At 48.4% G+C, this 27,280-nt stretch overlaps 1 protein-coding gene across 1 annotated transcript; it reads left to right on the top strand.

The window, feature by feature from the left end:
• The first annotated feature begins 12,154 nt into the window (after nucleotides 1-12,154).
• LOC123101308 (uncharacterized) lies at nucleotides 12,155-22,125 on the top strand. The gene is made up of 6 exons (XM_044522818.1): nucleotides 12,155-12,443; nucleotides 18,259-18,726; nucleotides 20,097-20,143; nucleotides 20,268-20,363; nucleotides 20,505-20,606; nucleotides 21,679-22,125. The coding sequence occupies exons 1-6, from the start codon at nucleotides 12,155-12,157 to the stop codon at nucleotides 21,838-21,840; spliced, it is 1,164 nt and encodes a 387-aa protein (XP_044378753.1). The 3' UTR covers nucleotides 21,841-22,125.
• The last annotated feature ends 5,155 nt before the right edge of the window (nucleotides 22,126-27,280 follow it).

Below are 27,280 nucleotides of genomic sequence, written 5' to 3'. Positions count from 1 at the left end.
CGAACCCGTAGGGTCTACACACTTAAGGTTCAGTGACGCTAGGGTTGTTGAGATATTAGTATGCGGTAACCCAAAAGTTGTTCGGAGTCCTGGATGAGACCCCGGACATCATGAGGAGTTCCGGAATGGTCCTTAGGTGAAGAATTATATATAGGAAGTCCAATGTCGGCCATTGGGAAAGTTTCGGGGGTCACCGGTATTGTACCGGGACCACCGGAAGGGTCCCGGGGGTCCACCGGGTGGGGCCACCTATCTCGAAGGGGCCCATGGGCTGAAGTGGGGAAGGGAACCAGCCCCTGGTGGGCTGGTGCGCCCCCCTTGGGACTCCCCCTGCGCCTAGGGTGGGAAACCCTAGGGGTGGGGGGCGCCCCACTTGGCTTGGGGGGCAAGCCACCCCCTTGGCCGCCGCCCCCCCTTGGAGATTGGATCTCCTAGGGCCGCCCCCCTAGGGTCCTATATTTAGTGGGGGGAGGGAGGGCAGCCGCAACCTAGCCCCTGGCGCCTCCCTCTCCCTCCCGTGACACATCTCCCTCTCGCTGAGTTTGGCGAAGCCCTGCCGAGATCACCGCTGTTTCCACCACCACGCGTCGTGCTGCTGGATCTCCATCAACCTCTCATTCCCCCTTGCTGGATCAAGAAGGAGGAGGCGTCTTCCCAACCGTACATGTGCTAAACGCGGATGTGCCATCCGTTCTGCGCTAGATCATCGGTGATTTGGATCACGACGAGTATGACTCCATCAACCCGTTCTCTTGAACGCTTCCGCTCGCGATCTACAAGGGTATGTAGATGCACTACCCTCTCCCTCGTTGCTAGATGACTCCATATATTGATCTTGGTGATGCGTAGAAAATTTTAAAATTCTGCTATGTTCCCCAACAGTGGCATCATGAGCTAGGTCTTTGCGTAGTTTCTATGCACGAGCAGAACACAAAGCAGTTGTGTGCGTCGATATTGTCAATTTACTTGCCGTTACTAGTTTTATCTTGATTCGGCGGCATCGTGGGATGAAGCGGCCCGGACCGACCTTACACGTACGCTTACGTGAGACTGGTTCCACCGACTAACATGCACTAGTTGCATAAGGTGGCTAGCGGGTGTCTGTCTCTCCCACTTTAGTCGGATCGGATTCGATGAAAAGGGTCCTTATGAAGGGTAAATAGAAATTGGCATATCGCGTTGTGGTTTTGGCGTAGGTAAGAAACATTCTTGCTAGAAACCTATAGCAGCCACGTAAAAACTTGCAACAACAATTAGAGGACGTCTAACTTGTTTTTGCAGCATGTGCCGTGTGATGTGATATGACCAAAAGGATGTGATGAATGATATATGTGATGTATGAGATTGATCATGTTCTTGTAATAGGAATCACGACTTGCATGTCGATGAATATGACAACCGGCAGGAGCCATAGGAGTTGTCTTAATTTATTTATGACCTGCGTGTCAACATAAATGTCATGTAATTACTTTACTTTATTGCTAAAGCGTTAGCCATAGTAGTAGAAGTAATAGATGACGAGACAACTTCAAGAAGACACGATGATGGAGATCATGATGATGGAGATCATGGTGTCATGCCGGTGACGACGATGATCATGGAGCCCCAAAGATGGAGATCATAAGGAGCAAAATGATATTGGCCATATCATGTCACTATTTGATTGCATGTGATGTTTATCATGTTTTACATCTTATTTTCTTAGAACGACGGTAGCTTAAATAAGATGATCCCTCGCAATAATTTCATGAAAGTGTTCCCCCTAACTGTGCACCGTTGCGAAGGTTCGTTGTTTCGAAGCACCACGTGATGACCGGGTGTGATAGATTCTAACGTTCGAATACAACGGGTGTAAGCCAGATTTACACACGCAATACACTTAGGTTGACTTGACGAGCCTAGCATGTACATACATGGCCTTGGAACACGGAAGACCGAAAGGTCGAGCATGAGTCGTATAGAAGATACGATCAACATGAAGATGTTCACCGATGTTGACTAGTCCGTCTCGCGTGATGATCGGACACGGCCTAGTTGACTCGGATCATGTTTCACTTAGATGACTAGAGGGATGTCTATCTGAGTGGGAGTTCATTGAATAATTTGATTAGATGAACTTAATTATCATGAACTTAGTCTAAAATCTTTACATTATGTCTTGTAGATCAAATGTCCCACGCTAATGTTGCCCTCAACTTCAACGCGTTCCTAGAGAAAACCAAGCTGAAAGATGATGGCAGCAACTATACGGACTGGGTCCGGAACCTGAGGATCATCCTCATAGCTGCCAAGAAAGATTATGTCCTAGAAGCACTGCTAGGTGACGCACCCATCCCAGAGAACCAAGACGTTATGAATGCTTGGCAGTCACGTGCTGATGATTACTCCCTCGTTCAGTGCGGCATGCTTTACAGCTTAGAACCGGGGCTCCAAAAGCGTTTTCAGCAACACGGAGCATATGAGATGTTCGAAGAGCTAAAAATGGTTTTCCAAGCTCATGCCCGGGTCAAGAGATATGAAGTCTCCGACAAGTTCTTCACTTGTAAGATGGAGGGAAATAGTTCTGTCAGTGAGCACATACTCAAAATGCCTGGGTTGCATAACCGCTTGACTTAGCTGGGAGTTAATCTCCCGGATGACGCGGTCATTGACAGAATCCTTCAGTCGCTTCCACCGAGCTACAAGAGCTTTGTGATGAACTTCAATATGCAGGGGATGGAAAAGACCATTCCTGAGGTATATTCAATGCTGAAATCAGTGGAGGTGGAGATCAAAAAGGAACATCAAGTGTTGATGGTTAATAAAACCACTAAGTTTAAGAAAGGCAAGGGTAAGAAGAACTTCAAGAAGGACGGCAAGGGGGTTGTCACGCCCGGTAAGCAAGCTGCTGGGAAGAAGCCAAAGAATGGACCCAAGCCTGAGACTGGGTGTTTTTATTGCAAGGGAACTTGTCACTGGAAGCGGAACTACCCCAAATACTTAGCAGACAAGAAGGCCGGCAACACTAAAGGTATATGTGATATACATGTAATTGATGTGTACCTTACCATTACTCGTAGTAGCTCCTAGGTATTTGATACCGGTGCGGTTGCTCACATTTCTAACTCAAAGCAGGAGCTGCGGAATAAGCGGAGACTGACGAAGGACGAGGTGACGATGCGCGTCGGGAATGGTTCCAAGGTCGATGTGATCGCCGTTGGCACGCTACCTCTACATTTACCTACGGGATTAGTTTTAAACCTCAATAATTGTTATTTAGTGCCATCTTTGAGCATGAACATTGTATCAGGATCTCGTTTAATTCGAGATGGCTACTCATTTAAATCCGAGAATAATGGTTGTTCTGTTTATATGAGAGATATGTTTTATGGTCATGCCCCGATAATGAATGGTTTATTCTTAATGAATCTCGAGCGTAATGTTACACATATTCATAGTGTGAATACCAAAAGATGTAAGGTTGATAATGATAGTCCCACATACTTGTGGCACTGCCGCCTTGGTCATATAGGTGTCAAACGCATGAAGAAGCTCCATGCATATGGACTTTTGGAGTCTCTTGATTACGAATCATTTGACACGTGCGAACCATGCCTCATGGGTAAAATGACCAAGACTCCGTTCTCAGGAACAATGGAGCGAGCAACCAACTTATTGGAAATCATACATACTGATGTGTGCAGTCCAATGAGTGTTGAGGCTCGCGGTGGCTATTGTTATGTTTCACCCTCACTGATGACTTGAGTATATATGGGTATGTCTACTTAATGAAACACAAGTATGAGACCTTTGAAAAGTTCAAGGAATTTCAGAGTGAGGTTGAGAATCAACGTGACAGGAAAATCAAGTTCTTGCGATCAGATCGTGGGGGGAATACTTGAGTCACGAATTTGGCACGCACTTAAGGAAATGTGGAATAGTTTCACAACTCACGCCGCCTGGAACACCTCAGCGTAATGGTGTCTCTGAACGTCGTAATCGCACTCTATTGGATATGGTGCGATCTATGATGTATCTTACAGATCTACCGCTGTCATTTTGGGGCTATGCTTTAGAGACTGCCGCATTCACTTTAAATAGGGCTCCATAGAAATTCGTTGAGACAACACCATATGAATTATGGTTTGGGAAGAAACCTAAGCTGTCATTTCTAAAAGTTTGGGGATGCGATGCTTATGTCAAGAAACTTCAACCTGAAAAGCTCGAACCCAAATCGGAAAAATGCGTCTTCATAGGATACCCTAAAGAAACTATTGGGTATACCTTCTACCTCAGATCCGAAGGCAAGATCTTTGTTGCCAAGAATGGATCCTTTCTAGAGAAAGAGTTTCTCTTGAAAGAAGTAAGTGGGAGGAAAGTAGAACTTGTTGAAGTATTGCCTCTTGAACCGGAGAGTGGCGCAGCTCAAGAAAATGTTCCTAAGGTGCCTGCACCGACTAGAGAGGAAGTTAATGATGGTGGTCATGAAACTTCAGATCAAGTTGCTACTGAACTTCGTAGGTCCACAAGGACACGTTCTGCACCAGAGTGGTACGACAACCCTGTCCTGGAAATCATGTTGTTAGACAATGGTGAACCTTCGAACTATGAAGAAGCGATGGCGGGCCCAGATTCCGACAAATGGCTGGAATCCATGAAATCCGAGATAGGATCCATGTATGAAAATGAAGTATGGACTTTGACTGACTTGCCCGATGATCGGCGAGCCATAGAAAATAAATGGATCTTTAAGAAGAAGACAGACAAGGATGGTAATGTAACCATCTATAAAGCTCAGCTTGTCGCTAAGGGTTATTGACAAGTTCAAGGGGTTGACTATGATGAGACTTTCTCACTCGTAGCGAAGCTGAAGTCCGTCCGAATCATGTTAGCAATTGCCACATTCTATGATTATGAGATATGGAAAATGGACGTCAAAACGGCATTCCTTAATGGTTTCCTTAAGGAAGAATTGTATATGATGCAGCCGGAAGGTTTTGTCGATCCTAAGAATGCTGACAAGGTGTGCAAGCTCCAACGCTCGATCTATGGGCTGGTGCAAGCATCTCGGAGTTGGAACATTCGTTTTGATGAGATGATCAAAGCGTTTGGGTTTACGCAGACTTATGGAGAAGCCTGCATTTACAAGAAAGTGAGTGGGAGCTCTGTAGCATTTCTCATATTGTATGTGGATAACATACTGTTGATGGGAAATGATATAGAATTCTTGGAAATCATAAAGGCCTACTTGAACAAGTGTTTTTCAATGAAGGATCTTGGAGAAGCTGCTTACATATTAGGCATCAAGATCTATAGAGATAGATCGAGACGCCTCATTGGTCTTTCACAGAGTACGTACCTTGACAAGATATTGAAGAAGTTCAATATGGATCAGTCAAAGAAGGGGTTCTTGCCTGTGTTGCAAGGTACGAGATTGAGCACGGCTCAATGCCCGACCATGTTAGAAGATAGAGAAAATATGAGTGTCGTCCCCTATGCCTCGTCCATAGGGTCTATCATGTATGCTATGTTGTGTACTATAGCTGGCCAAACGGGCCGGCCCGGCCCGGCACGGCACGGCCCATCCTAATCGTGCCTGGCACGGCCCGGCCCGCCAAGGCACGATTATTATACGGGCCGTGCCGTGCCGGCCCGCGTGCTGCAGCCTGCAGCCTAGGCACGGCCCAGTTAGTAAACGGGCCGGCACATTGGCCCGTTTAGCATGGTGGGCTGCATAATTTTAGCCTGTTATTTGACGCACTGAGCATTTTTAGCCTATTTTTACATGTTGGGCTATATATATATATATGTATAAAAAAATAAAAAAAAACGTAATCGGGCCGTGCCGTGCCGGCCCGCGTGCCCAGCCTCTAGGCCCAGGCACGGCCCAGGGCGTGCCGCGTGCCTGGCCCGGCCCGTTTAGCCCGTGCCGTGCCTGGCCCAAGGCGGGCCGTGCCGGCGTGCTCACGGGCCGGCCCGAAAAAACCGGCCCATTTGGCCAGCTATACTGTGTACCAGACCTGGTGTAAACCTTGCCGTAAGTTTGGTAGGAAGGTACCAAAGTAATCCCGGCATGGAACACTGGACAGCGGTCAAGAATATCCTGAAGTACCTGAAGAGTACTAAGGATATGTTTCTCGTTTATGGAGGTGACGAAGAGCTCGTCGTAAAGGGTTACGTCGATGCTAGCTTCGACACAGATCTAGATGACTCTAAGTCACAACCCGGATACATGTATATTTTGAATGGTGGGGCAGTAAGCTGGCGCAGTTGCAAGCAAAGCGTTGTGGCGGGATCTACATGTGAAGTGGAGTACATGGCAGCCTCGGAGGCAGCACAAGAAGCAATCTGGGTGAAGGAGTTCATTACCGACCTAGGAGTTATTCCCAATGCGTCGAGCCCGATGACTCTCTTCTGTGACAACACTGGAGCTATTGCCCTTGCCAAGGAGCCCAGGTTTCACAGGAAGACCAGGCATATCAAGCGCCGCTTCAATTCCATTCGTGAAAGTGTTCAAAATGGAGACATAGATATTTGTAAAGTACATACGAACCTGAATGTAGCAGATCCGTTGACTGAACCTCTCCCTAGAGCAAAACATGATCAACACCAGAACTCTATGGGTGTTCGATTCATCACAATGTAACTAGATTATTGACTCTAGTGCAAGTGGGAGACTGTTGGAAATATGCCCTAGAGGCAATAAGAAAATGGTTATTATTATATTTCCTTGTTCATGATAATTGTCTATTGTTCATGCTATAATTGTGTTATCCGGAAATCGTAATACATGTGTGAATACATAGACCACAACACGTCCCTAGTGAGCCTCTAGTTGACTAGCTCGTTGATCAAAAGATAGTCATGGTTTCCTAACTATGGACATTAGATGTCATTGATAACGGGATCACATCATTAGGAGAATGATGTGATGGACAAGACCCAATCCTAAGCATAGCTCAAAGATCGTGTAGTTCCTTTGCTATAGCTTTTCCGAATGTCAAGTATCATTTCCTTATACCATGAGATTGTGCAACTCCCGGATACCGTAGGAGTGCTTTGGGTGTGCCAAACGTCACAACGTAACTGGGTGACTATAAAGGTGCACTACGGGTACCTCCGAAAGTGTCTGTTGGGTTGGCACGAATCGAGACTGGGATTTGTCACTCCGTATGACAAAGAGGTATCTCTGGGCCAACTCGGTAATGCATCATCATAATGAGCTCAATGTGACCAAGTGGTTGATCACGGGATCATGCATTACGGTACGAGTAAAGTGACTTGCCGGTAACGAGATTGAACGAGGTATTGGGATACCGACGATCGAGTCTCGGGCGAGTAACGTACCGATTGACAAAGGGAATTGTATACAGGGTTGATTGAATCCTCGACATCGTGGTTCATCCGATGAGATCATCGAGGAGCATGTGGGAGCCAACATGGGTATCCAGATCTCGCTGTTGGTTATTGACCGGAGAGTCATCTCGGTCATGTCTGCGTGTCTCCCGAACTCGTAGGGTCTACACACTTAAGGTTCGGTGATGCTAGGGTTGTTGAGATATTAGTATGCAGTAACCCGAAAGTTGTTCGGAGTCCCGGATGAGATCCCGGACGTCACGAGGAGTTCTGGAATGGTTCGGAGGTGAAGAATTATATATAGGAAGTCTAATTTCGGCCATCGAGAAAGTTTCGGGGGTCACCGGTATTGTACCGGGACCATCGAAAGGGTCCCGGGGGTCCACCGGGTGGGGCCACCTATCCTGGAGGGCCCCATGGGCTGAAGTGGGGAAGGGAACCCGCCCCTAGTGGGCGGGTGCGCCCCCCTTGGGCCTCCCCCTGTGCCTAGGGTTGGAAACCCTAGGGGTGGGGGGCGCCCCACTTGGCTTGGGGGGCAAGCCACCCCCTTGGCCGCCCCCCCCCCCTTGGAGATTGGATCTCCTAGGGCTGGCGCCCCCCTAGGGTCCTATATATAGTGGGGGGAGGGAGGGCAGCCGCAACCTAGCCCCTGGCGCCTCCCTCTCCCTCCCGTGACACCTCTCCCTCTCGCTGAGTTTGGCGAAGCCCTACCAAGATCACCGTTGTTTCCACCACCACGCCATCGTGTTGCTGGATCTCCATAAATCTCTCCTTCCCCCTTGCTGGATCAAGAAGGAGGAGACGTCTTCCCAACCGTACGTGTGTTGAACGCGGAGGTGCCGTCCGTTTGGCGCTAGATCATCGGTGATTTGGATCACGACGAGTACGACTCCATCAACCCCGTTCTCTTGAACGCTTCCGCTCGCGATCTACAAGGGTATGTAGATGCACTCCCCTCTCCCTCCTTGCTAGATGACTCCATAGATTGATCTTGGTGATGCGTAGAAAATTTTAAAATTCTGCTACGTTCCCCAACATAGATTCACATGGTCACGGAACCCGCAAGTTGATCACCAAAACATACATCAAGTGAATCAATAGACTACCCCATTGTCACCACGGGTATCCCACGCAAGACATACATCAAGTGTTCTCAAATCCTTAAAGACTCAATCCGATAAGATAACTTCAAAGGGAAAACTAAATTCATCACAAGGAGATAGAGGGGAGAAACATCATAAGATCCAACTATAGTAAAAAAGCTCGCGTTACATCAAGATCATGCCACATCAAGAACATGAGAGAGAAAGATCAAACACATAGCTACTGGTACATACCCTCAGCCGCGAGGGTGACTACTCCATCCCCGTCATGGAGAGCGCCGGGATGATGAAGATGGCCACCGGTGATGATTCCCCCCTCCGGCAGGGTGCCGGAACAGGGTCTCGATTGGTTCTTGGTGGCTAAAGAGGCTTGCGGAGGCGGAACTCCCGATCTAGGTTTATTTTCGGGGGTTTCTGTATTTATAGGAATTTTTGGCGTCGGTCCCACGTCAGGGGGGGTCTCCGAGTCATCCACGAGGCAGGGGGCGCGCCCAGGGGGGTAGGGCGCACCCTCCACCCTCGTGGATGGCTCGGGACTCTTCTGGCCCAACTCTTTTACTTCGGGGGCTTCTTTTGGTCCATAAAAAATCCACAAAAATTGGCAGGTCAATTGGACTCCGTTTGGTATTCCTTTTATGTAAAACTCAAAAACAATGAAAAAACAAAAACTGGAACTGAGCTCTAGGTTAATAGGTTAGTCCCAAAAATCATATAATATACTATATAAATGCATATAAAAACATCCAAGATTGATAATATAATAGCATGGAACAATAAAAAATTATAGATACGTTGGAGACGTATCAACTACCTATTTGGAGATTTTTAATTATGTAAAGGACAAATTACCCAAAACTTTCTGATCACCATCTCTGCCCTCGTGTGGCACAAGACACTGTCGGTCATCTCCTCGGTGGGCCGGGGTAGCCAAGTAGTGCTCCCAGCTCAATCCTAGCTGTGGAACCTGACCCTCACTGGGCAACGTGACAAACCCCAGGAAGTTTTGCCATCAAAGCACACCAAGGACGGTATTGGGCCTGCGGACATCCGGAGCATGGTCCCAACCCCTGCAGTATGACAAGGCCAATGCATTAGATATTTGAAGAAACGTGAGGCAAAAGGTACAAAAAGAGTAAACGCACTTACCACTCCCCATCAGGGAAAATCAACCACCTCTGATCACGGGTCGCCGGCACGGTCGAGAGCCGTGTACAACCACACTGGTAGACGGTGGCCCCCTCAACCACCTCGCCCTCGCTATTAGCCGGATCCCCGCCACCATCAGCATGGCCACTCGACCCCTCAGGCGGATCCGGCCAGGTACCCCATTCGGACGTCTCCTGGGACGTACCCTGGTCTAGAGTCTCGTGGGCCGAAGGCCCGTTGACCCGAGGCTCGTGGACCGGAGCCACGTAGCCTCCTCCTCAAACGTGTCCACCATAGCAGTCATGTGCTCGGGTGAATCAGCTGGGCGTGGCGGTGAGGAAGGTGTAGGAGCCTTCCTACCTCTCCCACGACCACGTCCTCCCCGACCTCCTCTCTTCCTCCCTCCCCGGCCTCCTCTCCTGGTCGGCAACGACGCCGACGAAGAAGCGCCCACTGGTAAAGCCATACCCTCGTACAACACTCTCTAGAGAGGTACGAGTGGAACGGAAGTACCACTCCCACCACATGCCGACGAATAAGGAGCCTCAGAGCACTCCTTACTCGCGCCCACCATCTTTCAACACCTGCCATGACAAAGAGTAAACGAAATTAGTACAACATAAAAAAAATTAATACCGACATGAATAATAATATGTATATAACTTAAGTGTATCATCACCAAGTACAACATAAAAAGATTGAATACCTAACATGAACTAAAAATATGTATATATGTATATAATACAAATTGAATACTTGACATGAACTAATAATAATCTTGATCGTTTATATATGCTCCGAGATCAATAAATGCATCATCATCACTATCATGAATGATGTGCTCATCGGGTTTAGCGACATCAACATGTGGAAGTCCACCTTTATGTAATCGATCAAGCATTGACGGTTCATCCGCAGCAGTAACCTCTTCTTGTTCCGGCTCGAGGGTGAGGTCAAATTCACTGTCGCTGTCTACTTGAATGTTCTGGGGTGAAGTAGAGCGTTTCTTGAAACGTTTTTTTTTGGAAAGACGTGTTTCTTGGAAGAATTCTCCTTCATATGTGTCTAGGTTCCATCAACGCCGAGGTACGCCCCAACCATAATTGACGTTTTTTAAGGTTCTGTCCACACGGAGGAACCCCTACTCGAAATATATGTCATACAGGGTTCCGTCGACATTGAGGCACCCCTAACCTATATAGATGTCATTTAGGCTTTCATCGACGCTAAGGCACCCCCTAACCTAAATATCCGTCATTTAGGGTTCCATCGATGCTGACGAGCCCCCTAACCCGCCCGTCCCCGGTTGCCCTCAGCTATGGCGACCCACGGTCGACGGGTTAGCATGCCATCTCTTTCGGTCAACCCGTCATTTAGGTTTTCGTCGATGCCAACCACCTCGCCCTCTCTTCCCTATCCTCCTCCTCCTCCTGTTCTTATTCTTCCTTCTTTTATTTTTCCTCTTCTTCTTCTTCTTCTTCTTCTTCTCATCCTCCTCCTCCTCCTCCTCTTCTTCTTCTTCTTCTTCTTCTTACTTTCCTTTTCCTCTTCTTCTACTTTTTCTTCTTTTCTTCTTTTATTTCATCTTTCTTCTTCTTCTAATTATCTAAACCTAAACCTAGCTAGCACTAACCTAAACCAAATACTAATTAACCTGAACCTAAACAGTAAAAACGGAAGAAGAAAAAAGAAAAAACTCACCTTGAGAGCCAATGGAGGAGGGCCGGCGCAGGGGGAGGAAGGCTGTGAGGAGGGGCGGCGTCGCGACCTGCTCCGGTGGTGGGGCGTCATGGGGAGGCGCCACGGCTTCGAGGTCGTCAAGGGATGGGAAGGCGCAGGGTCCGGGGAGCGAGGCGGCGGGTGAGGTCGTCGGGGAGGGGCGGCAGGTGAGGTCGTTGCGGAGTGGGGCGGCGTTGCGGCCTGCTCTGGCCCTGGGGTGTCGCGGGGAGGCGCCATGGCTCCAAGGTCATCAGGGGAGGGGAGGGCGCAGGGTCCGAGGAGCGGGGCGGCGCGTGAGGTCGTCGGGGAAGGGGCGGCGGTGGGTAAGATCGTCGAGGGAGGGGTGGCGACGCATGAGGTCATGGGGTGGGAGAGAGAGACAGGAACAGAGAGAAGGGTGGGGTCGGGGGGGTTGCATGACCGTTAGTTAGGCAAACCTCTTTGCCGTATGCTAGCGACTTCTCTGTCGTCTACTAGCCGACGACAAAGAGGGGGTAGGGCCCGGGGGGCACGGTCGTTAGTTAGGAAAAAAATCGTCCGGCAAAGACAAGAAAGCGGATGACAAAGATTTGACCTAGCCAGCTCCACGCCCCAGTGGGGCCCATCTGGTCTCTTTGATGTCTACCTTTGGGCCCTTTGTCGTCTATTAGCAGACGACAAAGAACTGGCAGATGGAAAGGAGACAGTTTGCCATCTATCGGTTCTTTGCTGTCTATTTTTTGAAAGCAGATGGCAAAGACCTTCTTTGTCGTCCGCTAGCAGACTGCAAAGAACTGGCTGACGGCAAATTCCCTGATTCTAGTAGTGCGTGGAGGCTTGTACGGATTTAATTGCGTATGAGGTCGAGCTACATGACAAGCTCCAGCGGGAGCAAGCGACGTATGAGCGTGCGACAGGCAAGCGGGAGGCTTGGGGATCCTCTTTGTCCTGGCGCCGAGAGGAGGACCGCCATTCAGGACAGAGGGGCGGCTAGGTCATTGGTTTCTCCACCTTCCACCTCGCGCGCGGGCCTTCCGGCTCATGTTGCCGATCCCTGGGAGGTGATGGGTTTTGGTGGTGCGGCATCTCATGGGCCGCCTACTAGGACGACGCCGGCGGGTGGCCGTCCTTCTGGCCCTCCTCTTGGTGATGGTTTCCAGGGTCAGTCTCGGTTCCCTCTCCATCCGGCTGCACCCTCCTTTCCTCCACCCAACTCCCATCCCAGCAAGTACAAGAGGTACGGATCTAATGTGGGATCCTCTGGTTCGGGTCGATCTGGTGATGGTGCCACCTCCCCCGGCTCTTTCTTGGTCGATGCCTTCAGGTGGTGGAGATGTCAATACCAATAATTCAGCTACTGACCTCACTTGCTTCGTGTGTCATAGACCTGGTCACTTCCAGTCGTAGTGCACCTTTCCTCCATTATGTCTAGTTTGCCATGAGGAAGGGCATCTTACTATCAACTGCACCAAATGTCTCCAGCCGCCTAGTATTAAACACTTCAACACTAGTCGTGCTGGATGTGGTTTTTTTGTGTTTGAGGACTCTCTTGGTTCGGTCACTGTGGTTCCTCAGGAGTCAAACGAGGCAGTCATCACTGTTCTATCTTAGGGGGCGTCTATGCAGATGCTATCTAAAGAGTTGAAAGGTGGGGTCTAGAGGACTAGGACTGGCAATTGCAAAAAATCTCCCCTTCTCAGTTTAGTGTGGTATTTCCTTCTCGTGAGAGTGTGAGGATGTTGTCTAAAAGCACCAGTTTTACCTTGCCACTCAATCAACTCACGTTTTTCTGTTAAGAAGGTTGGGGACAAAGTTTGTTCCTATGGTTAGCTTGTGGATTTGTGTGTGCTGCTAGACAATGTACCTCCCGTCATGTGTTCCAAGGCGTGTGTTCTTGCTTTCCGTGAGCTCATAGGGAAACCTATCTCGGTGGAGGAGGAATTGCGCTCGCGCCTGGGGTCTGGTGTGTACACAGATCTGGTGCTCGGCTCTGGATCGCATTCATCGCTTTATTGAGGTTTACCCTGAGGCTACGGCTTTCAGAATCAAATTTCGTGTGGAGGGTGTTGATGCTGCTACCTCCATCCCTCCTCTGGCATTGAGGTCGTCTCCTCCGAGCCCCGATGATCCCAGGAATGGGGGCAACATGGAGAGTGAGGCCTCGTGTCCATCTTTCACCAAGCAGGTGTGGGATGTGCTGGGTCCGAATCTGAAGCTGGATTTTGCTAGTAGGAGGCCTGTCAATGACGGTGTTGCGGAGGATGTCTCCAGGCCAGTTTATGTGATTGCTCTCTACGCTTCCAACCCCCTGACTTCGGCTCTCCGCTCCGATGTACTGATTCGCCCTGCCTCTCCCTCTCTATCAGGCATTGAAGATTCTCTTGAGCATGACGTCTCTGATCCTAAGGTTGAAATTCTGCCTTCCAAGTCCAAACAAGTGGTCAGGAAACCCCCCCCCCCACTCACGTGCTTCCACTAGTACTAAGCAGTCATCATCGTGACTCTTCTGTAGGCTTGATCCTTAGTTGCGTGTTGATGTTGGGGTGGTGGAGGGTGTTTTGCCGGCTACCCGCAGTCTCACTCGAGAGCCATCAAAACTCCTATCTCCACTACTCGTAAGAGCGCGAGGGCTCGTGCTACTGGTGAGTCTGTGCTTAAGGGGGCCGAGCACAGGGCTGTAGAGAAGGATTCCATCTCGACAGGTAAGCAATTGATTCCCTCTCTGAAGTGTCTAATTCTTCGTGATTTTTTTGACGATCACTTTGTTGGGGTGGCTAGGGATTTAGGTATTTATGTTGAGTCTTGTATGGGCAATTCTCTTGAGGTTATTTTTGCTATTAGGGATAATGAACTGGCGCAAGTCACTCGTTCTAAAGCCAGGGCGGCGGCTCTCTCCACCACCCCTAATGTTGCTGCGATGGCTAGTTCTTCTGGTCACCCATCGACCTCATCCCCCCCCCCCCTCGGTGAGTTCTTCTGTAGCGGGTTTGCCTTCAGAGGGTAGTGGCCCCCCGAATGGTTTTTCTAGGCGTCATCCCAAGAAAGGGACATCTGTTCTGGCCCCGTCACGCTCCAGTCTCCGTATGAAGAATTTAAGTTTCAAACGAAGATCGTGTTTTAGAACATTAGGAGTATCGGCGCTAGGGGGCATCGGAACCAGCTTCGTGATTTTATCCATGACTACTTTATTAATACCATATGTCCGTAGCAAACTTTTAAATCTTCTTTCTCCTCTCCTGATCTAGATTCTATTGATGGGCTAGTCGTTTTGGCTGGCATTGGCTGCTGGCGTTGGGTTACTCTGGTGGTATTTTAATTGGTGCTAAGCTGGATGTTTTTGACATTATTGCTTTGGACTCTGGGCTTTTCTTTGCTAGTTTGGTAGTTTTTCACTGTGAACTTAACTGCTTGTGGGAAACTATCATAGTGTATGGCCCTGCTGATCCTGCATATACCCAACTATTTTCGGATGAATTGTCTAATAAACTTTCTTTGGTTAGCCTTCCTGTTTTGGTCGGTGGTGACTTCAATTTACTTATACATCCTGAGAAGAACAATTGCAACTTTTCCTGGACGTGGGCTGAGGGCTTTAATGATTTCATCAGCTCTTTTGCTGCGCATGAAATTCCTAGATCGGGCGGCTGTTTTACTTGGTCTAATCATTAGCTTAATCCCGTGCATTGTATTTTAGATAGGGCCTTTCTATATTCTCGTTGGTATGTTTTGTATCCTCGTGCCTCACTTCTTGTCGAAGCTTGTATTGGCTCGGATCACACTCCTTTGGTGCTGGACTCTGGTCACCATCCTGCTAGGGTATCTTCTCGCTTTCACTTTGATGTGTCTTGGTTGGAAGTACCGGGTTTTCACGATTATACCTCCTCCAAGATCAACTACATTCTTAATTCCATCTCTCATACTTTTGTTCCTTTGGATGATTGGAGCTTCCTCTCTCGCCTTTTGCGTCAATTTCTAAAACGTTGGGGTGCCAACCGTGCTGCTGAGGCCAAGAGGGAGAAGTCCTCCTTGCTTGCGCAAATCAAATCGCCTGATGGCATTAGAGACTCGGTTAATCTTGATGAGGATGTGCGGGCTAATATATATGGGCTAGAAGCTCTTCTTTATGGCATTCACGCGATGGAGGAATTTTATTGGAAGCAACATAGCTATCTGAACTAGATTCTGAAAGGTGACGTGGTGACTAAATATTTTTTTTGCCCTAGCTAACTGTGGGCGTCGTAGATGTCTAATTTCCTCCATGTTGGTTGATGGAACGCTGACCTTTGATGCTAATTCAATCATGGCCCATATTGTTTCATTCTACTCTAATTTGATGTCTACCCAACCCCCTCCCCTCTTACCTTAAGCCCAGGTTTCTGGCTGGGCTCGGCTATTGTTACCGCGCATGAGAAATGTCCTCAGATATTCCCCTCTCTTACTCGAATATTGATGAGGTTGTGGCCTCATCAAATTCCAATTTTGCCCGGGCCTGGATGGTTTTTCTATTGTCTTTTTAAGAGGTTTTGGCCACTGCTCAATGATCTTGTTTATGCTATCATCCAGGGTTTTTGTTTGGGTACGGTCAACATTTCTAGGTTGAATTATGTGATTCTCTCTCTCTAATTCCTAAGGTGGAGGGACTGATTTGATTACTCAATTTTCGTCAGATTGCGCTTATTAATAATATTGTCAAATTTCCCTCGAAAGGTTTTGCCTCCCGTCTATCTCCTATTGCTCATCGGGTCATTTCTTATTTTCAATCGGCTTTGATCAAAGGGAGATTTATTCTTCATGGTATTGCTAGTCTTTTCACAACTTGAGGGTCAAGAGTAGTGAGCTCTTATTCTTAAGTTGGATTTTGGAAAAGCATACAATTGTGTTAGATGGTTCTTCCTTAGAGATATTTTGATGTCTAGAGGTTTCGATGGGGCGTATGTTCGAATCATGTAGTTGGTTTCTGGTGGCCATATCGCGGTGTGAGTTAATGGGTGCATTAGTCCCTTCTTTGCCAATGGTAGAGGCTTGAGGAAAGGGGATCCCATCTCCCCCCTTCTCTTTAATTTATAGCTGATTCTTTCTCCTGCATTTCGGATCAGGCGCCGAACGTTGGCCACATTACTCCTATTATGTATGATCTTCTCCCTCTTGGGGTTACTCATTTGTAATATGCAGAAGACACAGTTATTTTAATTGAGAATAATGACACCCGCACCGCCAATTTGAAATTCCTCCTTCTTTGCTTTGAGTTATTTCTGGTCTGAAGATCAATCTAGCTAAGAGTGAGATGATTCTGCTTGGTGCTCCCCTTGAGGAGGCGGTCAGGGTGGCTTATCTGTTGAACTACCAATTAGGTTCCTTCACCTTTAAATACCTTGGGATTCTGACTTCTTCCTCTAACTAAGAAATACTTTGCCCCGCAGGGTTCTGAAAGTGGCTAATCGCGTTATACCTTGGAGCGGTAGATATAATTATGTGGCTGGAAAAGTTCTTCTTACTAATTCTTGCCTTTCTTCCCTCCCTATGTTTCTCATGGGATTAGATCGTCTTCCGGAGGGCATTCATGAGGGTTTTGAAAAACACTGTAGCGCTTTCTTCTGGAATTTTATCCGATAACAAGAAAAAGTATAGGATGGTTAAGTGGAAGATTATTTGTCTCTCTAAAAATCATGCTGGGTATTATTAACACTTCCATCATGCATATCTGTTTTTTTGGCCATATGGTGGTGGCGCATTCTCAATGTGGATCAGGACTCTCTTTGGTTTCAGATTCTAAAAGCAAAGTACTTCCCGAACTCTAGTCCCCTTCTTGCTTCTGCTGCTCATGGCTCACAGTTTTGGCGATCTCTTTGTTAAAGTTAGAGAGTTGTTCCGTGAAACTGCGAAGTTTGTGGTTAAGGACGGGGAATTAGTTCGTTTCCGGCTTGACTGGTGGCATGGGGATGCTCCTCTTCGCTCTACTTTTCCCGTTTTGTTCGCTGTCTGCGGTGACCGCAACATCTATTTACCTACTGGCTAGCTCGAGTTGGGATTTGGCCTTTCGACATTCCCTAGATCCAGCAGAGTTGGGAATGTGGCACCGTCTCGGTACCGTTTTCTCGGTGCTCTCGGATGGTATGGATTCGATTGTATGGCCTCTATCCTCCTCGGGTACCTTCTCGGTGAAATCTCTTTATCATAAACTTAGCTTGGGGTCGGCGACCAACAGTTTTCGGTGTGGAAAGCGAGGATTCCTCTCAAGATCAAGATTTTCCTATGACAAGCTATTAGGGGTAAATTACCAGCTGTTGATCAAATTTCGAAGCGTAATCCAAGGGTTACCCCCGGTGTTCTCTTTGCTCCAGGCATGAAGACTCTGAGCACATTCTACATTCTTTTTTCTGATGACTTTGCAATCTTGTTGTGGAGTTGTGCTATATCTTGGCTTGGGGTGAATTGGCCCCATCCTCTTTCACCCATTTGTTAGCTCTTGCTAACAACCTTTCGGACCAAATGAAACACTTGTTTTGGTTTGGATTTGCTGATGTGGCCTGGGCTCTTTGCACTACTCGTAACAAATTCATGATTGAATGTGTTTTCCCGAGCAAGGCGGCTGATGTTTTCAAATTACTTGTCTTCATGCAATAGTGGAAGCCTCTGGTTAAGAGTGGTGACGTGGATGCTAGTGACAATCTGATCTCGCAGGTCAAAGCTACGACGATCTCCTTATCTCTGAGGTTTTAGTCGGTGGTGCAGTAGATCTTTCTGTTTTCTCTTTCTCGCTTACCGTGGGGCATGTTTTTCCTAAAATCTTAAAAGTGCACATGCACTATTTGGTCGAGACGAGCGGCCGCACCGCGACCGCTCGATGCGTCGAATCCATCGGCCCGCAAGTGCAGGTGTTATCTGGTCGGAGGCTCAGAGCCCACGCACTATCCTCCCTTCACTACTTTCTCTCCGAGAAAAAAGCCTTTCCTTATCCTCTTTTCCTTGTCTAGATCAGATCCGGTGAGGCAGCGGCTAGGGAGGTCGAGGCGAGGCGGCGGACCGGACGAGCCTGGAGAGCAGATCAGCCGGCAAGCCGGACCAGCAGTGCCGCCGTCTCCTTCTTGCTCTTTCTATGAGCAGGAGCAGGGGTCGCCCAGCCGCCGCAGCCCCGACGGGAAAGGGCCGCCGCGGTCCTCCTTTCGGTTACGCGCTTGGCCGCCGCACTTCTCCAGCCACCTCCCAGCGCCAAGTACACCCCGGCCGCCTCCTCCACTTGCCTACTCCTGGCGACGCGCGCCGCGCCTAGCACGCGCCCCGCCGTTCCCCTCCTGCTGCCTCCTCCTAGCGACGCACGCCACGGTCAGGGGGCCTGTTTCCCTAGGTCCCCAACGCCGACGGTCGATTACAGTGCCATCTAGGTGTTGTTGCTGCATACTTGGGTGGGAGATTGAACATATGTGCCAACTTTCTTCTGTCGGCAGAGGTATGTGCAGCTCCGAAGAAATATGAGTTGTAGTATATGACTGTTCCGATAAAAATGTTTCCTCCCAGCAATGAATGTGCTGATATTTTTGGATTACTATCTTCTGAACTTGTAGTTTGTGACACACATTGACCGTTCAAAGAAGAAGTAGAAGTTTGGTTTTGGGATCACTGTAGGAGAGTAGATATGCTCATAGCAATTACCATGAGAGGACTACAGATGTCTTCTCAGTTTGTTATAACTGCAGGTTTACCACATGGTCTAGGTTCAGTGTTCTGGACTACAGATGACTCCTCAAGCGTTCAGCCTCTTTGGGTGTACTTGTGGTTGTCTCATTTTCAGCTACTTTAGATAACATGGGCTTTTGGGCGTCCATGATTTACAGGCTGAAACGTTGTTGTGGTAAAAATATGCATTGGCAGTCGAGCTTGCCGGTCGGGCGTCACGCCTCCGAGCTCCTACACGGAGGACGACCTAGGCCCCAGATTTGGTGTTTCGTGTCTGCAGCTGCAGTTTCCGGTGAGGTTCCGGTCGCCATGGCTGTGGTGGGTAGGTGGGGCATAGGGATGGATTTCTTACTTCGGTCCCAATGTGTGTTGCATTGGGACTACACGACGAGATGCTAGGTGGTGGTGCACCCACTCCCCTATGTATTTACTTGAAAGATCTGGGTAGCTGCACGGAGAGCATTATGTAGTTGGCTAGTTAGATTATGTAGTTGGACAAAAATGGCAGGGAAGTTGACTACATTGCATAAAAGCTTGTTCATGCACTCTGGGGTGTTTTTGCGCACACACACATATATGCTCAGTTGGCCTGCAAATGTAATTTAGTTGCACACACATTTGTTGTTTAGTTGGTAGGATTAGTTGCACACACATATGCTCAGTTGGCCTGCAATGTAATCTAGTTGCACACACATTGATATTTAGTTGGCAGGACTAGTTGCACACACATATGCTCAGTTCGCCTGCAATATAGTCTAGTTGCACACACAATAATGTTTAGTCGCACACACACAATATGCTCGGCAGGCTGCTCAGTTGGCCTGCAATAGTGTAGGAGTTTGCAGATTTGTTTCCTTTTTTAGCCATTTTTGTGCAACCGGGCAGCCCCCTTTGTGCAACTTGTTAGATAGAACTTACCAATCTTATGTTAAAAATAACCAACTTAATTTTTCTTCTGATGGAGTATTGTGTTTTTGGTGGCACTTATTTTTTGTTCAACTAGGCAGCAAATCATGTGCAACTTTTCTTTTAATTCAAACTAGCCAACTTCATATATAAAAGTAGCCAACCCACCACATTTTCTCTCCCCTGTGCAACTTCTGTTAATTTGATTAATACATTGTTCGCATTTTTTTATTGCAGAGACCAAAATGGCTAGAGAAGGAGATGTGCCTGACAATGAAACAGAGGTTTCCCATTTTTTTTCTTTTTGCCCTATTACCACTTTAATTTTTTGGGTTTTATCCTCTGACCATTTTTATTATGCCCTTTTCTTTTACCCTCTTAACATCCCAATGTTTTTGTTCATTGTAGGGTTCTGCAAATCCGATCTCACGACGGCACTCAAAAAGGGCTGCTAAGCGGCAGCCGCATGGCGATGATAAGGACGGGGATGGAGAGGATGACGATGTGAGTGGAGAACAGCAGTCCTTTGGAATTTATTTTCCTTCATTTTTCTTTTGTTCTTTAGGTTTTTTATATGGCACACATACATGTTTAATTTTTTCTCAACCCCTTATGCTTGTTAATTTTTTCCTTACACAACTTTAGGGTGGCGAAAGATTCCTCTTAGTAAAACTGCAGAGAAGAAAGGTGCGCATGAAGGCAGTATCCAAAGGGGTAGATGCCACATCTTCTGCAGCAGCCGCTGAGGTAACATAAAATTCCATCAGGAATATTTTTTACTCCACATACAGGCAGCCAAGTGTATTAATTTTCATACATAGTTGCAGAAGGACTAATTAAGCATTGGCATGCTCAACTTTCTCAGTTGCTCAACGTTGCCATCTTCAAGTTTTTTAGAATTGTCCCAAGAGTATGTAACGACTTGGCATCCTCAGGCTTTCTAGTTGCACAATAGTATCTAATTAGTTGGCAACCTCAGTAATTCTAATTGGACAACATTATACAACTAGTTGACATCCTTGGCTTCTCTAGTTGCACAAGACTCAGATTAGTCTCATCTTAAAAAAATTGAGGATTGCCCAACAGTATCTAATGACTTGGCACCCTCAGGCTTTCTAGTTGCATAAGAGTATCTATTTAGTTGGCACCCTCTGCAATTCTAGTTGGACAACATTATCCAAGTAGTTGACATCCTCAGCCTCTCTAGTTGCACAAGAATATCTCATTAGTTGGCATCATCAGCATATCTAGTCGCACAAGAATATCTCATTAGTTGTCATCACCAGCATTTCTAGTTGCAGAACAAACAGGATATCAAGTTGCCATCCTCAACTTTTTAATCTAGTTTTCCAGAGAACAAATATTTGTATGTAATGATAACTAATCACCTCTGCCTTTTTTTGCAAACCCCAAGATATTTTCAACGGAATGAGAGAAATGAAGCAGATAATGTTGACATCCTCAGCCATTCTAGTTGCACAACAGTATATAATTTAGTCTCATCTCCAAAAAAATTGAGGGTTGCCCAAGAGTATCTTTGGCACCCTCAGACTTTATACTTGCACAGTAGTATCCAATTAATTGGCATCCTCGACAATTCTAGTTGCACAATACTTTTCTAACTAGTTGACATACTCAAGACTTTTTCTAGTTGCACAAGAGTATGTATTTAGTTGGCATCCTTAGCATTTCTAGTTGCACAGTTAACAAAATACTGTGTTGGCATCCTCAACTTTTTTAATCCAGATTTCTAAAGAACAATAAAAAAATTATGCAGTGTTAACTAATCACCTTTTTTCACCTTCATGATATTGTGCAGGGGGGTGAGGGTAATGAAGAAGATAATGCAGAACGACAGTCACAAGCTGGTAGGATAAGGGCATCTCCTGGGAGGTTGGTGAAGTTGAACAATAAGTTGAGCCCATTACAAAAGTCCCCCCCTCTGCCACAAGCTGTTTGGAGGCCTGGATTCATGTTTTAGTAGCACACATTTACAACAAAAGTTGGCTTTAGATTCATGTTTAGTTGCACAAATATGTTTTTTTTGCACAGACTGCACACATCCATGTCTGTGTGTGTTGATTGCACACATTTACAGCAAAAGCTGGCTTTTGGATCCATGGTTAGTTTGCACATCTCTTTTCTAGTCTTGGCTGTTTGGTTGCACACATAGAAGGAAAAGTTGGTTTTGGATCCATGTTTTAGTTGGCACAAATATAGCCTTCTATTTGCACACATGGCATAAAAAGGTTTCTTTTGGAACCCATGTTTTTTTAGTTGCGCAAATATGTGCTTCTTTCTGCACAAACAGTACATCCAGTCCATATTTTCTAGTATTTGATTGTTTGGTTGCACACATTGCATAAAAAGTTGGCATTGTTGGAACTGTGATTAGTTGCACAAACAGGAACATCCAGTCCATGTTTCTAGTTTGGGCTATCTGCAAAACCTTGTGTCTATTTGCACACATCTAGGCAAAAGTTGGTTTCACTACAGGGTCTAGTTGCACACAGCGGCCGCAAAACAGTAGCCATGGTGTTAATTTTTCTAAATACTAGTGGTGTCTTGTACCAAATTAGTTGTCTTATATTTGTCTAAATAAAAATGCACCTAACACTAAAATGTGTCTAAATACATCAGTATCTTAGACAAATAATTACATGATGGCAGCAAAAAGCACGTGGAGCTGCAGCGAAGGTCAAAACCAACACACGCATGCAAAAAGGAATCAAAAGCTATGGCAGCAAGGGGACCACACCCGTGTGTCAGGTCGGACATGGAAGAAAGGGCATGGAAAACCAGGGACCAATACGCACCCCACCACAAATCGTGATTAGAAAATCTGACTGCCCAGCATTCCCCACCACAAACAGGGTCTAGTGGCTGGCGGCCGCTCGCGAGCGCTATCGAGCCAACGAAATTTGCAGTCGGAAGGAGGCCTTCATTTCTGGGAACGGGGGACAAGAATTTTCCTTTTCTGGCCGGCCGCTCGCTACCGCTAGCGAGCCAACGGCCGCCAGCCAGACACATCCTATGTTTTTTCTTTTCGTACTATGGGACACGTTACGTATCTATCGTCTCTTCGTGGTTGTTTGGATACCAATTATTAGAGGTGAGATTTTAGAAAACCAGTTTTGGAAGAATTTTTAGGAAAACCAGTTTTGATTAGTTTTTCCGTTAAGGTGAGTGTATACTAATCCTTGTTTGGATGGGAAACGATATGCAAAACATAATTCTGTAGTTCAGTGGCACACACCAGTGCGTCCAACTCTCACGTCGCTCCGATCGATCCATGGTGTTAGGACCTTATTCGTCTCGGAGCCGGCCTATGATCAAGCGTCCTTGTGTACGTGCATCAGAACCCCGCCGTGAGTCGACGCAGCGCCGGAGCAGTTGGGACACGGTGGCCATGAGCTCCTCGGCTGTCTTCCAGGTGCCCACGGCGCCTCCCGCGCCAATGCGTTGGGCTGGTGATGGTCCGCTGTTCTCCGCGGCGCAAATCTCGTCGCCAACGGCCTCCGTGTAGAGCCCGCAGACCCAGCAGCCCAGGAAGGATGTACGTACTACGGCGCACACTCTGCCGTAAAGCTGCACCACCGCCACCACTTTCACCTGGCCGCCAGTCCGCCACCACTGCCATGCTCGCACCCCTGTCGAGTCTCGACGGATTGATAATGGAACGGACGACGCCTCTGCCGCGCGTCGGCTACTAGCCTACTACTCCTCCTGGCCGGGAGCTCACCAGAACGGCACGTCAACGTCCGGTCCGGAGCGACGGCGAACTCGTTGATGGCGCGGTCATGGATCTCTTGCACATGCATGGAGATTATTTGGCGGCGCTACGCGTTTAACTTCTCTCCTTCGATGGCTATACAGAAAACCAGTTTATACAAAAACATCGATTAGTCGTTTTTCTATAAACCAGGTTTTTGGGCTTTTGGAAAACTCAGTTTTATATATCCAAGGTTTGATTAGATAATCCAAACAAGGATTTTGGTAGTTATACCAGAAATCGAATCTAACGAAAACCAGTTCCCTATAATCTAGCTATCCAAACAACCCCTTCATGTGGCCAGCAGAGCCCATCTAGCGAACTCTCATACGTCCCCGCGCATCAGTTACGAAAGATCGGATCGGATCGGTCGTCGTGATCCGTCCACCCGTCACCAAGATATGCATATCTTTTGGTTTGTCGTACGAGCCGTACTCGGATCCGTGCAGCAAAGCAAGGCAAAACGTGTACTGGGCGCACATGCATGCATACATGGTCGACGGCGCGTGCGGCCACCGGTTTGCTTCTTTGCGAGTTTAATTGGAAGCGGCCGCGGCGGCAGCATGAGCTGGAGCTGATTGTTGGTGCACATGGTGGTGTCGAGTCACGGTACCCCTGCAGTCCCGGCACCCTGTTTTGTTTTTTTAGCATCAGTACAGACACAAGCGCTCATATACACGTGCATACACTCACCCCTATGAACGTACACACGCATACCCTATCCCTATGAACACCTCCGAGAGACTGAGCCGGCATATCATCTTGAGATTTACGAAGTCACCATAAGCGCCTCGTCGTCGACGGAAACGTCTCCTCCCACTGAAAGTGCATCACCGGAAATCCTGAAATAAATCCAAGAATAGTGCGAGCACCAAGATTTGAACCCTGATGGGCTGGGGATACCACTGTCCACCTAACCAACTCAACCACAGGTTGATTCGCGGCACCCTGTTTTGTTGCCTGTCGGCAGGACACGACGACCAAGCTGTCGTACGTATGGTACGGCCGTGATTTACCAGCTCTATACGCTGCATTTTGCACACAGAAATTCCTATTAGATCGGGTCTTCACGGACCAGAGATTCCTGCACACAGAAATGCAGCACCGCTGCTTACGGTGTAGACGTGTTCTGTGCTTTGCGAGTACATACTCCAATCTTTTACCAAAATTTAAGACTGAACTATTTCAAAAAGAAAAAACAATCTGGTGTGGAGATTAAGTTAGCCATGTGCGAGCAAGCTTTTAAGAATTAGTTTTCCTAATTTGTTGTTGTGCGATGGATGGGTTGTTGTTGTAGAATATGAAGTATAGGCTGTGCAAACACAATACATTGATCGATGCACCAGGCACGTATATATGAGTATAGAGAGGGGCCACAACCTCGACTATACAAAGGAAACAGGAGCTGGGCTCAATACATAATATACTCAACAACCCCCGCAGTCGAAGCGGCGCCAGTGACGCAGAGACCGGAACGAAACTCCTCGAAGGTGGAAGTCGGCATGCCCTTCTCATCACATCGGAGAACTGTTGTGCAGTCGGAATATGAAGGACCCGAATACGTCCAAGGGCCACTTGCTCACGCACAAAGTGAATGTCCAACTCAATGTGCTTAGTCCGGCGATGATGAACGGGGTTAGCGGAGAGGTACACCGCAGAGACGTTGTTGCAGTAGACAACCGTAGCATGGGAGATATCATGATGCAGCTCCTGAAGTAACTGTCGTAGCCAGGTGCACTCGGCAACAGCGTTAGCCACAACTCGGTACTCAGCCTCCGCGCTGGAGCGCGATACTGTGGGTTGTCGCTTGGACGACCACGAGACGAGTGAAGGACCGAGGTAAACGCAGTAGTCGGAGGTGGACCGACGAGTGTCGGGGCAGCCAGCCCAGTCTGTGTCGGAATAGGCCACCATCTCTAGAGAAGCGGACGCCGTGAGGGTGAGCCCAAGAGTCATCGTGACGCGAATGTAAAGGAGGATCCGCTTCACGAGAGTCCAATGGGAGTCACGAGGGGCGTGCATGTGGAGACACACCTGCTGAACTGCATACTGTAGATCCTGTCGGGTGAGAGTCAGATACTGAAGAGGCCGACAATGGACCGGTAGAAGGGAGCATCCGACGCTGGCGAGCCCTCAAGAGCAGAAACCTTGGCCTTCGTGTCAACAAGAGTAGCAACAGGGTGACAGTTGAGCATGCCATCACGCTCAAGGAGCTCGTGCGCATACTTCTGCTGATGAAGAAAGAAACCATCCGGTCGCCAAACGACCTCAATGCCAAGAAAATAATGTATAGCACCCAAGTCCTTGATGGTGAACTCGTCACGCTGCCGGAGAGTAATCTGTTGAAGAAGAGCTGCAGAGGAGGCCGTCAACATGATGTCGTCGACGTAGAGGAGCAAATATGCAGTCGTGTCACCATGGTGATAGACAAACAGTGAGGCGTCCGAGCGAGTAGCGCTGAAGCCCAGTGTCTGAAGAAACCCAGCGATCCGCCGGTACCAAGCGCGAGGTGCTTACTTGAGCCCATATAGAGACCGGGACACAAACACACATGGCCAGGAAGAGATGCGTCGACAAAACCGGTGGGCTGCTCACAATAAACCTGCTCCTCAAGATGGCCATGGAGGAAGGCGTTGGAGACATCTATCTGATAAATTGGCCAGCCTCGGGACACCGCAAGCTGGAGATGGTGCGGATCGTGCCTGGTTTGACAACCGGTGCAAACGTCTTAGTGAAGTCAACTCCAGCGCGCTGTCGAAAACAACGAACTACCCAGCGAGCCTTGTAGCGCTCAAGTGTACCATCCGAGCGGGTCTTGTGGCAAAATACCCACTTGCCGCTGATGACATTGGCGCAAGGAGGCCGGGGAACCAGTGTTCAGGTGCGGTTTCGCTGGAGAGCGTCGAACTCTTCCTGCATCGCGGCAAGCCAGTGAGGATCACGAAGGGCTGCGCAAGCGGACGCAGGAATAGGGGACGGCTCCGCGGTGGAGGCGACGAGGAGGTACTCGGGAGGTACTCGTCGCTCGAGTACCGCAGACTCGGATGGTGAACGCCAGCTCGGGCTCGTGTGACGAGGCGAGACGGCAGCGCCGGGACATCCGGCGAGGCGGGCAGCTAGACGGCCGGCGAAGCCGCCGACGAGGCACCCGGCGTGGCAGCCAGTGATGGGGCGGCCCCCGAGGTGGCCGGTGAAGATATCGGCGAAGATGCCGGCGAAGAGGCCGGTGAAGATACCAGCGACGCGGCGGCCGGCGAAGAGGTCGGCGACGCAGCGGCCGGCGAAGATGCCGGCGAGACGGGCGATGCCGAGGCCCCTGACGGAGTCGGTGAGGGCGACGTGGGGGCACGAGGCGTAGCTCGTCCCACGGCGCGAGGACTGCCGAAGCCCGGAGGCGGTCTAAGAACAGAACAGGGCCGTCCACCTGACGGGGTCGCTAGAGGGCCGCTAGTGGCCGGCGGCGACGGGGCGACGAGAGGTACCTGCTGAAATGGAAACACCTTCTCATCAAAATAAACGTGCCGGGAGGTGAATACAAGGTGGAAACACCTTCTCATCAAAGTTTCTATCGGAGAATCACGACGAAAACGTGTACCAACCCCTATGCATAGGTTCCCAATGTCACGAAACCCGCAAATTGGTCACCAAA

This window comes from Triticum aestivum, chromosome 5A (genome assembly GCF_018294505.1).
Source record: "Triticum aestivum cultivar Chinese Spring chromosome 5A, IWGSC CS RefSeq v2.1, whole genome shotgun sequence".
NCBI classification, from domain to species: Eukaryota; Viridiplantae; Streptophyta; class Magnoliopsida; order Poales; family Poaceae; genus Triticum; species Triticum aestivum.
This window is presented reverse-complemented; position numbering and strand designations above follow the sequence as displayed.